This window comes from Lolium perenne, chromosome 2 (genome assembly GCF_019359855.2).
Source record: "Lolium perenne isolate Kyuss_39 chromosome 2, Kyuss_2.0, whole genome shotgun sequence".
Classification (NCBI taxonomy): Eukaryota; Viridiplantae; Streptophyta; class Magnoliopsida; order Poales; family Poaceae; genus Lolium; species Lolium perenne.
The window spans coordinates 12,509,030-12,524,100 of record NC_067245.2 but is presented as its reverse complement, the minus strand read 5'-3'; the positions used below and the strand labels follow the sequence as shown (position 1 = coordinate 12,524,100).

The 15,071-nt window shown below is 41.9% G+C and overlaps 1 protein-coding gene across 1 annotated transcript; it reads left to right on the top strand.

The window, feature by feature from the left end:
- Nucleotides 1-322: 322 nt before the first annotated feature.
- LOC127331194 (acetyl-CoA carboxylase 2) lies at nt 323-14,528 on the top strand. The gene is made up of 34 exons (XM_051357262.2): nt 323-502; nt 1,316-1,617; nt 2,295-2,358; nt 3,092-3,449; nt 3,545-3,751; nt 3,830-3,991; nt 4,094-4,186; nt 4,352-4,447; nt 4,550-4,723; nt 4,801-4,894; nt 4,970-5,157; nt 5,242-5,292; nt 5,461-5,500; nt 5,578-5,702; nt 5,795-5,911; nt 6,006-6,080; nt 6,153-6,209; nt 6,291-6,395; nt 6,480-6,566; nt 7,131-7,322; nt 7,404-7,592; nt 7,967-8,077; nt 8,489-8,578; nt 8,648-8,824; nt 9,137-9,214; nt 9,296-9,418; nt 9,511-9,780; nt 9,936-10,180; nt 10,257-10,494; nt 10,598-10,950; nt 11,037-11,250; nt 11,412-11,591; nt 11,685-13,823; nt 14,001-14,528. The coding sequence occupies exons 2-34, from the start codon at nt 1,404-1,406 to the stop codon at nt 14,055-14,057; spliced, it is 6,963 nt and encodes a 2,320-aa protein (XP_051213222.1). The 5' UTR covers nt 323-502; nt 1,316-1,403; the 3' UTR covers nt 14,058-14,528.
- Nucleotides 14,529-15,071: the final 543 nt, after the last annotated feature.

Genomic DNA, 15,071 nt, shown 5'->3' with positions numbered 1-15,071 from the left:
TCACCGTCAGGGCAGGTCAGATCCGCCCAACCACTAACCTTAATCGAACAGCAACACCAATTTCACCGGTGTGCAACTGCAACAGCAACCGGATTCACCGTCGAGCCGTCCAAACAGGGACACGCCAAGAGCGACAGCGACCAGGACGAAGACGAAACCCCTGCCACCTGGACCTGGACCCAGGTCGCGCGCGTGGAGGCGGCATCCGGGCCGTCCGCTTGGTCCAGCTGGAGCGGATCTGGGCCGTCCGCACGGCCGGGCGGGCCTCGCGCAGGCGGAGTCCCCGAAGACGGAATTTATTATTTTAGGCCGCACAGCCCCCATCCCCCTCGCCACGCCCCTCTCGGGATATCCGCCCGCCAGCGCCCGCTCCACTCTCCTCGCGCCGCCCGCCTCCGCCGGCACAACGCCGCCGCCGCAAGATCCAAGGCCCGGGCCGCGGCAGGGACGTCGCTCTCGAAGCGCCCCGCGCGTCGGCACGTCCGCCTCCCTCCACCCCGAGGTGCGCGCCCTACTCCGCTACTTATTTATGCCCTCCCCATCCCCGCCATTGCACTGTCGCTCGCGCCCCAGATCCGCCCGCCCGATCCGCCTCCGCTCCCGGAGGTGAGACCAGCCCGCCGCCTGCCGCCGCCGCTGCTGTTATCTTCTACTATTGCTCTGTTTTGTGCGCGCTGGTTCGTAGGTGGTGGCGACGAGGGTTTAAGGGTACTGTGCTGCGCGGGGCTTGGGGGTTAGTGCGCCTCGTGTTCGAGACTCGGCCGAGCTTGGGATTGGGTTGTTCGGAGCTCGCCGTGGCATGCTTAGGTAGTGCCGGTAGACAGCGCAATGCTGGAATGTGGCTTGCGTGCTGTATGCGGTAGTGCTTATTGTGGCTCGTCGAAGGTGCCCTGTGCTGTGCGTGCCTAGCATTGGCTTTCTCAGGTTGGATTTGCCGTGCTTCCGTTGGAACTAAGTGCAAGCTCTCTGCGACTTTACTGTGATATTGCGCAAATGCCACTACTCGTGTGGATGCTTCCTGCTGTGGTATTGCACTGCAAATGATAGGTGGTGCATGTTCTTACGTTCCTATTGCGGCCGTGTCAATGCTATCGACTGTGGTACTATTGCACTGAGATTGCTAGACCTACCTACCTTTTTTTTGGCAATATAAAGTGTGGGTTTCCTGTTCCATTGGAGAATCGTGTTCCTTACCTATTTTAGCCGGGAGTATCTAGGATGCTTGAACTTACCTAGTTAGGTCATTAATTTATCCGTAAACCTCTTGTTGCATGTCTCTTTGGACTAATGTTTCCAATACCTATGCATCTGCCAGGTTTCCACACCTGGGGTTATACGCTTCTTTAATGGCACTCTGCCTTTGAAGAACACTGCAGCTGCGCTCTCTGTCCAAAGCGAGGACAATGGGATCCACGCATTTGCCCATCGTTGGGCTTAATGCCTCCACAACGCCGTCGCTGTCCACTCTCCGCCAGATCAATTCAGCTGGTTCCACATTCCAATCTCCTTCCCCTTCAAGGTCGTCCAAGAAGAAAAGCCGCCGTGTTAAGTCAATAAGGGACGATGGCGATGGAAGCGTGTCAGACCCTGCAGGGCATAACAAGTCTATTCGCCAAGGTAACCCCAGGACCATCTCCTTTCTATTTTGTTTTCAACCTCAGACTTGCATAGATGATGAAAGTTTTCTTGACTCAGAGCATGCTGATTTTAGTGTAAGATAGCTCAATATTACTATTACGAAATGATACTAGTTAAGATACAAATCAATGTAGCAATCTTCACATATTGTTTCAATGGTTTTGCTAAATCTTAGTCGCATGGGATTTCCTTTTGTCACACTGAGCTGTCTGAGAATTCACGCAGGGATCTAGGATATCAAGATTAGATCAGATGGCTAGCACCATTGATTTAGACATAATAAAATCTCTGTCAACTTAGGTGTAAGATTGACTCTATTTTATTTGATCTATGTACTAGTATTTTTTGTTTGTTTGTAACACTATGCATATTTTTTCCTGATTAATTGTTTTCGGTGAACGGAATGTTTAATATTCAATATGATGTTTTCTTAATGAAAGGGAAACAACAATACATGTATATCGCAGTTTAAGTGCGAATGACTGAATGTTTTTCATATATTTATTAATAGTTCTAGAGAAAGAAGGATGTCGCAAAATATTTTCTTATAACTTTGGTCGGAAGAATAACAATAACATTCCAAAAGTTGGCAAACCATTGCTTGTTCTAAGCTATTGTGTAGGCTTGCTCAGTTTCCAATGCATATCTGGATGTAGGTCTCGCTGGCATCATCGACCTCCCAAAGGAAGGCACATCAGTTCCCGAAGTGGACATTTCACAGTATGTACTTCAGCACAGTTAAATATAGTTAGTTCTCTTCAAAGAACAGGGAAAAATGTATAGCTCATCTACAGTTCAATATATTTAACTTGTTTTATTATCTTTACGCTTAAATGTTGAAGTTGTAAATTCTTTATTCTCATAGATTGACACTTCAATACATCATAGTTATACACTGTGCACCTGCTAGTGCTGGAAATTGAACCATTTGTCATGTGGTGAACTGCAATCTGTAAGGTTATATTTTTGATCTAATAATAGTTATAAATCATGTACAACCTCTCTCCATTTATAACATCATTAATGCGTGATGTATAAGATATACTCCCTCCGTCTAAAAATAAATGTCTCACTTATCTAGATGCATTTTAGTTAGAGACACCTATTTTTAGACGGAGGGAGTAGTAATGTTACAGGGTGTGATTTCGCTATGTAAATTATGGAGTTACATCCAACTTTGTAAAGGGAAATATCCCCCAAAAGAGGTTACTTCTTCTTAAGGGTTACAGCCCAGGCACATTGCTGTTACACTGCATGGAGATTGTTGGGCACTTACAAAACATTTCACTGGAAAGAGTTTTTCATATACGCATTTTTTAAATTTAATTGCCAACTGAAACCCATACCCTACTGACGGATGAAAGCCCACTTGTGTTTCCGATTCATACTAGGCAATACTATGTCACATGTATTATGGTGACCACAGTAATGACTTTCCTCGTTTCTTTTCTAGTGGGTCTGGAGACCACATGGGCTCCTACCAAATGAATGGGATACTGAATGAATCACATAACGGGAGACACGCTTCGCTGTCTAAGGTTGTTGAATTTTGTATGGCATTGGGTGGAAAGACACCAATTCACAGTGTATTAGTCGCCAACAATGGAATGGCAGCAGCTAAGTTCATGCGGAGTGTCCGGATATGGGCTAATGATACATTTGGGTCAGAGAAGGCGATTCAGTTGATAGCTATGGCGACTCCGGAAGACATGAGAATAAATGCAGAGCATATTAGAATTGCTGATCAGTTTGTTGAAGTACCTGGTGGAACAAACAATAACAACTATGCAAATGTCCAACTCATAGTGGAGGTCAGTACTGTTCACCCCTTTGATGTGCAATTTATGCACAAGCTACTCTTTGTTCTTTTAGCATGACATTTGACATGGCAACTTTGCTTTTGCAGATAGCAGAGAGAACAGGTGTTTCGGCCGTTTGGCCTGGTTGGGGCCATGCATCTGAGAATCCTGAACTTCCAGATGCACTCACTGCAAAAGGAATTGTTTTTCTCGGGCCACCAGCATCATCAATGAATGCATTAGGTGACAAGGTTGGTTCAGCTCTCATTGCTCAAGCAGCAGGGGTTCCGACTCTTGCTTGGAGTGGATCACATGTAAGCGTTACATTCTCTCGGATAATTCATCGCCTTATATTTGTGGTGGATGCATTTTATAATGACATTTTATTATAGGTGGAAATTCCATTAGAACTTTGCTTGGACTCTATACCTGAGGAGATGTATAGGAAAGCTTGTGTTACTACCGCGGATGAAGCAGTTGCAAGTTGTCAGATGATTGGTTATCCTGCCATGATCAAGGCATCCTGGGGTGGTGGTGGTAAAGGGATTAGAAAGGTACATTATTCATTTGGTTGCACTGTACTCAAGAGATTCTGTTATTATGTGTGCAGTGTTAGACCTAACCTTTTTAACATATTAACTCGACATCTCTTGCAGGTTAATAATGATGATGAGGTTAAAGCACTGTTTAAGCAAGTACAGGGTGAAGTTCCTGGCTCCCCAATATTTATCATGAGACTTGCATCTCAGGTTAGACTTGTCTTGAATTTCTATTTTCCAAGGATGCTGTTTCTGGGTGGTATATTGTACACCTGGAAGCTTCATTTGCTCTTCCTTGTAGGCTAGAATTGTAGTTTGTAATCTGTACTCATATGGTAATTTTCATTTTAATCTCTTCCCCCTTTCCTTTTGTAGAGTCGACATCTTGAAGTCCAGCTGCTTTGTGATCAATATGGCAATGTAGCAGCACTTCACAGTCGTGATTGCAGTGTGCAACGACGACACCAAAAGGTATGGTCCTAGAGATGGAAACCATCACTTTTATTACGGGTCTGCTTACCTGTAGTTTTGACCACATGGTTCAATTCCGTCCTTTTTGTTTTGTTATAACAGATAATTGAGGAAGGACCAGTTACTGTTGCTCCCCGTGAGACAGTGAAGGAGCTAGAGCAAGCAGCAAGGAGGCTTGCTAAGGCTGTGGGATATGTTGGTGCTGCTACTGTTGAATATCTCTACAGCATGGAGACTGGTGAATACTATTTTCTGGAGCTTAATCCACGGTTGCAGGTTTGTTCTTTTGAACACTCTACAGGACTTCTATTTTTTTTGGCAGTCATTTACATGGTTAAATGGTCTACATTCAGGTTGAGCACCCAGTCACTGAGTGGATAGCTGAAGTAAATTTGCCTGCAGCTCAAGTTGCAGTTGGAATGGGTATACCCCTTTGGCAGGTTCCAGGTAATAATAAAATCATCGTAATATCTTTAGTTTCTGGCCCATGTTATTTCGTTGTCTAATTATCTCCTTACACAGAGATCAGACGTTTCTACGGAATGGACAATGGAGGTGGCTATGACATTTGGAGGAAAACAGCAGCTCTTGCTACTCCATTCAACTTTGATGAAGTAGATTCTCAATGGCCGAAGGGTCATTGTGTTGCAGTTAGGATAACTAGTGAGAATCCAGATGATGGATTCAAGCCTACTGGTGGAAAAGTAAAGGTGGGATTTCCTAATGTGATATCTATGTTTCAAGCACACTAGGGTTAGTAAACTCATCTGGTCTTGATTTTTCGTATATTTCAGGAGATAAGTTTTAAAAGTAAGCCGAATGTCTGGGGATATTTCTCAGTTAAGGTAAGCTAAGCTGTTCATAGCTCTATTGCAGTGCCATGTTATTTTGAGTTCTGCAGAAAATTGGTCTGCAAGATTTTTTATTTGAATTAGTATTCTCATTTTGGTTTTGATTGACTAAGTACTGATCCAATCAAAAAATCTTTTCCTCCCCTCTTCATCTGTTTTCAGTCTGGTGGAGGCATTCATGAATTTGCAGATTCTCAGTTTGGTATGTAATACCCAGTGCATATTCCTCTTTGCTATTTGTATTGATCCTTACATTGGAAATTGCTCCTTCGATTACAGGACATGTTTTTGCCTATGGAGTGACCAGATCAGCAGCAATAACCAGCATGTCTCTTGCATTAAAAGAGATTCAAATCCGCGGAGAAATTCATTCAAACGTTGATTACACGGTTGATCTCTTGAATGTAAGTAATAATAGCAACTTGTTGAACCCTACTTTTTGATTTTACATCAGGCTTTCCTTCAAAATAATCCCTTCTTGTGGTTTCTGCATCAGGCCCCAGACTTCAGAGAAAACACGATCCATACCGGCTGGCTGGATACCAGAATAGCTATGCGTGTTCAAGCTGAGAGGCCTCCCTGGTACATTTCAGTGGTTGGAGGAGCTCTATATGTAAGCCAATGAAACTAGTTAATGTTACAGCAACTTTTGGCAAGCCAATTGTGAAAAACACAACTAGTGTTGAAATGATTGTTTTGTGTTGTAGAAAACAATAACCACCAACGCGGAGACTGTTTCTGAATATGTCAGCTACCTCATCAAGGGTCAGATTCCACCAAAGGTAGTGTCTTAATTGGCATAAACTCTGTATATTACTTGAAGGTGAACGTTGCTGACCATTATTTTTGTGCAGCATATATCCCTTGTGCATTCAACTATTTCTTTGAATATAGAGGAAATCAAATATACAGTAAGTGCGGCATTCCTTAAGAAAGATTCAGTTATAATGCAATGATAGCTACCATTGATGCTCATCTACACCATGTCACAGATTGAGATTGTGAGGAGTGGACAGGGTAGCTACAGATTGAGAATGAATGGATCGCTTATTGAAGCAAATGTACAAACATTATGTGATGGTGGCCTTCTAATGCAGGTATTTATACTTGCTCATAAATATAATCTAAGGTTGAAAAGTACTGCCGAAAGAGTTCTGATTCTTTGGTTGTAATTTCTCCAGCTGGATGGAAACAGCCATGTTATTTATGCTGAAGAAGAAGCAGGTGGTACACGGCTTCTTATTGATGGAAAGACATGCTTGTTACAGGTAAGGATATTCTCTTTGTTTGTTCCTTTATCTATAATCTTGGTGTTTGATGATTGGATTTCGTATTCCTATTTGTGACTTGTTACTGACTTACTGCAGTCACCTTCTGATCATTAGCACTTTAGTTTGAAACGAAAAGATAAATCAGTATTATGAACTAATGAATGGTACAACATGATGTTTTTCAAGATCACACCAGGACCAGGTGATATTAAATTTTACCGACAGCAGGTCTTGTGATGTATAAGGACAAGTTACATAGGTGCAATATAGCTAGGAGGGCTCCAGCTCTTTTATATTGCTTCTTCTATTTCTCAAATCTAGGTTTTCCAGCAACAATAGTATTTTTAACAAGCACTAATTATCATAATAAGGCACAAAAAGAGTTAGAAGGTGTCCTTTAACACTATGTCATGTAACCTTTAAAAGCTTGTGATCAGATCATTTTAGTGATACAAAAGAACAATTGAATACTTTATGATTTTTTTCTTACACAAAAACTTTATGATTCTTGATCACACTGCATTGTATCCTCAACTAAATAAATGACAAATCATTCTGCAGAATGATCATGATCCGTCAAGGTTATTAGCTGAAACACCCTGCAAACTTCTTCGTTTCTTGGTTGCCGATGGTGCTCATGTCGATGCTGATGTACCATATGCGGAAGTTGAGGTTATGAAGATGTGCATGCCCCTCTTGTCACCTGCTGCTGGTGTCATTAATGTTTTGTTGTCTGAGGGCCAGGCGATGCAGGTTATATTACTGCACTTTTTTGTTGCTTATGCTGTTAATAACGATTGCATGTGAAGCATCTGAATTTAATATTTTTTTCAGGCTGGTGATCTTATAGCGAGACTTGATCTTGATGACCCTTCTGCTGTGAAGAGAGCCGAACCATTCGAAGGATCTTTTCCAGAAATTAGCCTTCCTATTGCTGCTTCTGGCCAAGTTCACAAAAAATGTGCTGCAAGTTTGAATGCTGCTCGAATGGTCCTTGCAGGATATGAGCATGCGATCAACAAAGTAAACTTTTAGACCCCTACAGTAACTATATTTCGAATATATTGTCTCATATTTCCTGTTTTTCTCAAATACCATTATTTATTATTATTATTATGAAATTCTGGATTATTCTGAGTTCCTCATTGACCTTTTTCTGCCTTTCGCTACAAAATGGTTTCTAATATATAAAAGTTCTTCATGCTTGTCTTTGCAAATGTTGATTCAAATGCTTTTCTCTTATGTTCATCATACTCACTTACGATAGAGATGCTCTTTCTTTCCGTAATTAATGTTTTGGTTTGGTGATTCCTGATCAAACCGTGTATTTCCTTGTAATTTTGTCGATAAGCTTAGCATTTGATTACTTTTTCCATTGCACCTGGCTTCTTTTTCAGGTTGTACAAGATTTGCTATGGTGCCTAGATACACCTGAGCTTCCTTTCCTACAATGGGAAGAGCTTATGTCTGTTTTGGCAACTAGACTTCCAAGACGTCTTAAGAGTGAGGTATGTGATAATTGATATGATATGGAGGATCTGGCAAAAGGGGACATTGGCACATTTAGTTTATGATATAGAAGGGTCTTAATCCTTGACTAAATGATCATCTCACTTATCGTGGTTTACATTGTACATTGATCAATCACCTTGGTAATTCGACATAACTTATTGCACAACCTTTAAAATGTCTTTAGATTCTAATAATGAAATAAAAATTCAGAATATTCAGCTTCAGTTCTTCATAATATGAAATATTTGGTACTTTGTCTCATTTATTTGCACTCTACGTTGTTTTAGTTGGCTTGCCATTCTAACTGAATCTTTAAAGAAGTTCTTGTTTGGTTTAGCCAGTTCTTGTTTATTGATCTTTTGTACCTTGTGTTCTGCCTCAACGGATTCTAATTTTTATGCAATCAGTTGGAGCGTAAATACGATGAACTTAAGTTGAATATTGACCATATGAAGACCAAGGATTTCCCCACCGAGATGCTTAAAGAGACAATCAAGGTCAGTTTTTGGTTTCTGGTGGCATCCCGGTCTAAGTTGTACTATTTTTTGTAACAAGTTTTCTTTTAGGAAAATCTTGCATATGTTTCTGAGAATGAAATGGCGACAATTGAAAGGCTTGTTGAGCCTCTGATGAGCCTACTGAAGTCATATGAGGGTGGGCTAGAAAGCCATGCCCACTTTATTGTCAAGTCCCTTTTCGAGGAGTATCTTTTGGTTGAGGAACTATTCAGTGATGGCATTCAGGTATTCTTTCATTTCAAAACTGAGAAAATCTACTAGATTCATTTTTACGGGTCATTCCTTTTAAACATATATGAACTGATGTTATATACTCCATCCGTCCATAAAAGGATGTCAGAGGTTTGTCCAAATTCGGATGTATCTGTACACTAAAAAGTGTCTACATCCGAGTTTATACAAACTTCTGACATCCTTTTATGGACAGATGTTGTACATATTGTTGATTGCATCAGAACCTTTTTTTGTAATTAAGTACCAAATATTTTGTACATGGCAAGAAATTGATTGATTTCCCCAAAATGTGTTATTTTGTAGTCTGACGTGATTGAACGACTACGCCTACAATATAGTAAAGACCTTCAGAAGGTTGTAGATATTGTTTTGTCTCACCAGGTAAGTTACTTTTGGCCTAATGACTTGGTGCAATTGATCACTGAAGCAATCTTCGTCACTGATAGTTTGATTTTTTTCTAGGGTGTGAGAAACAAAACTAAGCTGATACTCACGCTCATGGAGAAACTGGTTTATCCAAATCCTGCTGCCTACAGGGATCAGTTGATTCGCTTTGCTTCCCTCAACCATAAAAGATATTATAAGGTGACAATGGCGACCTAAAAGAAATGGAAGCTTTTGGATAATCTTAATGTGATATCTTAGGCTAACGAATTACTTTCATTGTAATAATGTAGTTGGCCCTTAAAGCGAGTGAACTTCTTGAACAAACCAAGCTCAGTGAACTCCGCACAAGCATTGCAAGGAACCTTTCAGCTCTGGAGATGTTTACTGAGGAAAGGGCAGGTTTCTCCTTGCAAGCCAGAAAATTGGCCATTGATGAGAGCATGGTAGATTTAGTCACTGCCCCACTGCCAGTTGAAGATGCACTTATTTCCTTGTTTGATTGTAGTGATCAAACTCTCCAGCAGAGAGTGATTGAGACATACATATCTCGATTATACCAGGTAATGCATGAGCTATTTTTTGCATCTTCTGCTTTTCTGGATGCAAACACTAAAGTTTCTAATGAATAAGATGATCAGTGTGGAAGTATTTGATTTAGAACTTGTAAGACATTTACTGCTCTATAAGTGGGCTAACTTGCCAATGATATTTTCAGCCTCAACTTGTGAAGGATAGTATCCAGCTGAAATATCAGGATTCTGGTGTTACTGCTTTATGGGAATTCACCCAAGGGCATCCTGAGAAGAGATTGGGTGCTATGGTTATCCTGAAGTCGCTTGAATCTGTGTCGACAGCCATTGGAGCTGCTCTAAAGGATACATCGCATTATGCAAGCTCTGCGGGTAACACGATGCACATTGCTTTGTTGGGTGATACTCAAATGAATACAGCTGAAGATAGGTATGTTCATGTGCATATTAGTGCTGATGAGTTTATTTGGTGCAATTCTTAAAATAACTTAACCTATTTCTTTCAGTGGTGATCATGACCGAGCTCAAGACAGGATAGACCAACTTTCTTTGATACTGAAACAGGATACTGTCACGGCTGATCTATGTGCTGCTGGTGTCAAGGTTATTAGTTGCATTGTCCAAAGAGATGGTGCACTCATGCCCATGCGCCGTACCTTCCTCCTGTCAGATGAGAAGCTTGGTTATGAGGAAGAGCCGATTCTCCGGCATGTGGAGCCTCCACTTTCTTCACTTCTTGAGTTGGTATGCAACTCATCAAACTGACTGCATGATGTTTTGATACAACTTAAAATGCTATTATTTTGTTATCTGCTACTTGTATTTATTTAGCCTGCTTTGGATACAGGATAAACTGAAAGTGAAAGGATACAATGAGATGAAGTATACACCGTCACGTGATCGGCAGTGGCATATATACACACTTAGAAATACTGAAAACCCCAAAATGTTGCACAGAGTATTTTTCCGAACTCTTGTCAGACAACCCAGTGCTGGCAACAGGTTTACGTCAGGCCATATCAGCGATGTTGAAGGGGGACCTGCTGAGGAATCTCTTTCATTTACGTCTAGCAGCATAATGAAATCGCTGACGACTGCTATAGAAGAACTGGAGCTTCACGCGATCAGGACTGGCCATTCTCATATGTACTTGTGCATATTGAAGGAGCAAAAGCTTCTTGACCTTATTCCCGTTTCAGGGTAAGCTTGGACATTGTTCTTTTTACATAACATATATGCCTTGCTCTTGTGTCTCACCTTCTCAATGTGCTTTTCATCGTACACAGGAGCACTGTTGTGGATGTTGGTCAGGATGAAGCTACTGCATGCTCTCTTTTGAAAGAAATGGCTCTAAAGATACATGAACTTGTTGGTGCAAGAATGCATCATCTTTCTGTATGTCAGTGGGAAGTGAAACTTAAGTTGGATAGCGATGGACCTGCCAGTGGTAGCTGGAGAGTTGTAACAACCAATGTCACTCCTCACACCTGCACTGTAGATGTAAGTTTTATTGCCTTGCATCTTGTTTTCCTGTATGGAACTAATGAAACTAAAGTGAACATATGATACTTATATACATAGAACTACCATCTTACTTAGTTGTCATTTCCACCTCATTTAGACATATGGTCTGAAGCTCATGGTGCTTTTAATGCTTTTAGATCTACCGGGAGGTCGAAGATACAGAATCACAGAAACTAGTATACCACTCTGCCTCATCGTCATCTGGTCCTTTGCATGGTGTCGCACTGAGTAATTCGTATCAGCCTTTGAGCATTATTGATCTAAAACGATGCTCTGCCAGGGCCAACAGAACTACATACTGCTACGATTTTCCATTGGTTAGTATCTATCTCTACGTTTGTGTATTCTGTTAGCAGATTACTATTGGTATTACATGTCCTCCTAAAGCTGATAAGAACTCAAAAATGTAGGCATTTGAAACTGCAGTGAGGAAGTCATGGTCTAACATTCCTAGAAACAACCAATGTTATGTTAAAGCGACAGAGCTGGTGTTTGCTGACAAGAATGGGTCGTGGGGCACTCCTATAATTCCTATGCAGCGTGCTGCTGGGCTCAATGACATCGGTATGGTAGCCTGGATCTTGGACATGTCCACTCCCGAATTTCCCAGTGGCAGACAGATTATTGTTGTCGCAAATGATATTACTTTTAGAGCTGGATCATTTGGCCCAAGGGAAGATGCATTTTTTGAAGCTGTTACCAACCTGGCTTGTGAGAGAAAGCTTCCTCTTATCTATTTGGCTGCAAACTCTGGTGCTCGGATTGGCATTGCCGATGAAGTTAAATCTATCTTCCGTGTTAAATGGATTGATGATAGCAACCCTGAACGTGGATTTGATTACGTTTATCTGTCTGAAGAGGACTATGGCCGTATTAGCTCTTCTGTTATAGCGCACAAGACACAGCTAGATAGTGGCGAAATAAGGTGGGTTATCGATTCTGTTGTGGGCAAGGAGGATGGACTAGGTGTGGAGAACATACATGGAAGTGCTGCTATTGCCAGTGCGTATTCTAGGGCATATGAGGAGACATTTACACTTACATTTGTGACTGGACGAACTGTTGGAATAGGAGCCTATCTTGCTCGACTTGGCATACGGTGCATACAGCGTGAAGATCAGCCCATTATCTTAACTGGGTATTCTGCCCTGAACAAGCTTCTTGGGCGGGAAGTGTACAGCTCTCACATGCAGTTGGGTGGTCCCAAAATCATGGCGACTAATGGTATTGACCATCTGACTGTTCGAGATGACCTTGAAGGTGTTTCTAATATATTGAGGTGGCTCAGCTATGTTCCTGCTAACATTGGTGGACCTCTTCCTATTACAAAACCTTTGGATCCAATAGACAGACCTGTTGCATACATTCCTGAGAATACATGTGATCCTCGTGCAGCCATAAGTGGCATTGATGACAGCCAAGGGAAATGGCTGGGTGGTATGTTTGACAAAGACAGTTTTGTGGAGACATTTGGAGGATGGGCGAAGACAGTAGTTACTGGCAGAGCAAAACTTGGAGGGATTCCTGTGGGTGTTATAGCTGTGGAGACACAGACCATGATGCAGCTCGTCCCAGCTGATCCAGGACAGCCTGATTCCCATGAGCGGTCTGATCCTCGTGCTGGGCAAGTCTGGTTTCCAGATTCTGCTACCAAGACAGCGCAGGCAATGTTGGACTTCAACCGTGAAGGGTTACCTCTATTCATCCTTGCTAACTGGAGAGGCTTCTCTGGTGGGCAAAGAGACCTTTTTGATGGAATTCTGCAGGCTGGATCAACAATTGTTGAGAACCTTAGGACATATAATCAGCCTGCCTTTGTATATATCCCCAAGGCTGCAGAGCTACGTGGAGGTGCTTGGGTCGTGATTGATAGCAAGATAAATCCAGATCGCATTGAGTGCTATGCTGAGACAACTGCAAAAGGGAATGTTCTCGAGCCTCAAGGGTTGATTGAGATCAAGTTCAGGTCAGAGGAACTTCAAGAATGCATGGGTAGGCTTGATCCAGAATTGATAAATCTGAAAGCACAACTCCAGGGAGCAAAGCATGAAAATGGAAGTCTATCTGACGGAGAATCCATTCAGAAGAGCATAGAAGCTCGAAAGAAACAGTTGCTGCCTTTGTACACTCAAATCGCGATACGGTTTGCTGAATTGCATGATACTTCCCTCAGAATGCTTGCTAAAGGTGTGATTAGGAAAATTGTAGATTGGGAAGAATCTCGGTCTTTCTTCTACAAGAGATTACGGCGGAGGATATCTGAGGACGTTCTTGCAAAAGAAATAAGAAGTGTAATTGGTGTCGAGTCTTCTCACAAATCAGCAATGGAGTTGATTAAGAAGTGGTACTTGGCTTCTGAGACAGCTGGAGGAAGCACTGAATGGGATGATGACGATGCTTTTGTTGCCTGGAGGGAGAACCCTGAAAACTACAAGGAGCATATCAAAGAGCTTAGGGCTCAAAGGGTATCTCAGGTGCTCTCAGATGTTGCAGACTCCAGTTCGGATTTACAAGCCTTGCCACAGGGTCTTTCCATGCTACTAGATAAGGTACACATGCTTACAGTTTTAGCTGCATCTATTTTGTTTGCAAGTTATTTGCTGAGGGTGAGTAAAATGTTGCTATCTTCATATACACTTAGTCTGTAACCAAACAATGCCGCTATCTTTTTCATGTAGTATCGTACCAAATAATGTCTGACACACTTTTCTTTGGACACTTTGTAGATGGATCCCTCTAGGAGAGCAGAGTTTATTGAGGAGGTCAAGAAGGTCCTCAAATGATCAAATGATACCAACACATCCAACACAGAATGTGCATGATATCTGTTTCTCTTGAAGTACATATATAGAAGGATACAAGGCGGCTGTAACCGATCGTAGCCAATCTGGGCCAACCATTATTTTTGTTAACTTGTTGGTGGTCTTGCTTTCGCGACCCCCTCCGGCTGGTTGAGGAGTGTAAGTGGATGTGTTAGTTCTGCTGCCACATGATTTGAGAAGAATAGGGGCAGCGGGTTACCTGCCATTGGCAAGAACACTGGTGATCTTTCTCGGGTGCTTTAGTTCTGTGATGTACTATGGCCTGTTCGATGCTGTAACTCTAGTCTTGAAGTGTGATTCAGATGTCCATTCAATTTTGAACTTGAATAATGTGTTTTGTAGGCTTATGTGTACCTGTACGTGGAATAAATGTCCGTTGAGCTAGCATTCAACATGGAAATCTGCTCGGATTGTAATGTATGTTAGAATCCTAATCTTGTATGTCTTTCACTTGATAGCATGTCGCCTCTTCTGGCAACATACACACTATCAGAAAGGTTGGCATGCGTTAGGTGTTACTGAAGCTCATAGCTCTTGCCTAACCTTTTTCTCACCGGCTTTACTTAATTTCTAGCCCATGTTTGTCAGCCAAGGTTTTACTCTGCTGAAAGTTCTCAAGAAATATTTTGGGTTGGAGCTATTGTAAGAGTTGTAAAGTTGGCGTGAGCTAATGCAGGAATCTTGTTTTTGACAGGGAAAAGGATAAGGTGTTTACGTTTCTATGTCGGGAGCAATTCTCTCTGACATCCTCAAATTGACGAGCAGAGGTGTGAACTTCTGTTTACAGATATGTAATTTGATATGTGCTACTGATGACACTCCTATGTAATGATGACATTTTCCCCCTGGACTGCTCTCCTCTCCCATCACTGTACAGAAAATTTTCTTTTGACTCTCGTAACTAATTCACATTCCCCTGGACTTGCTACTATGCTAGGGGTGCCCTGCGCCATTTTGGCATTTGTTCATTCTTCA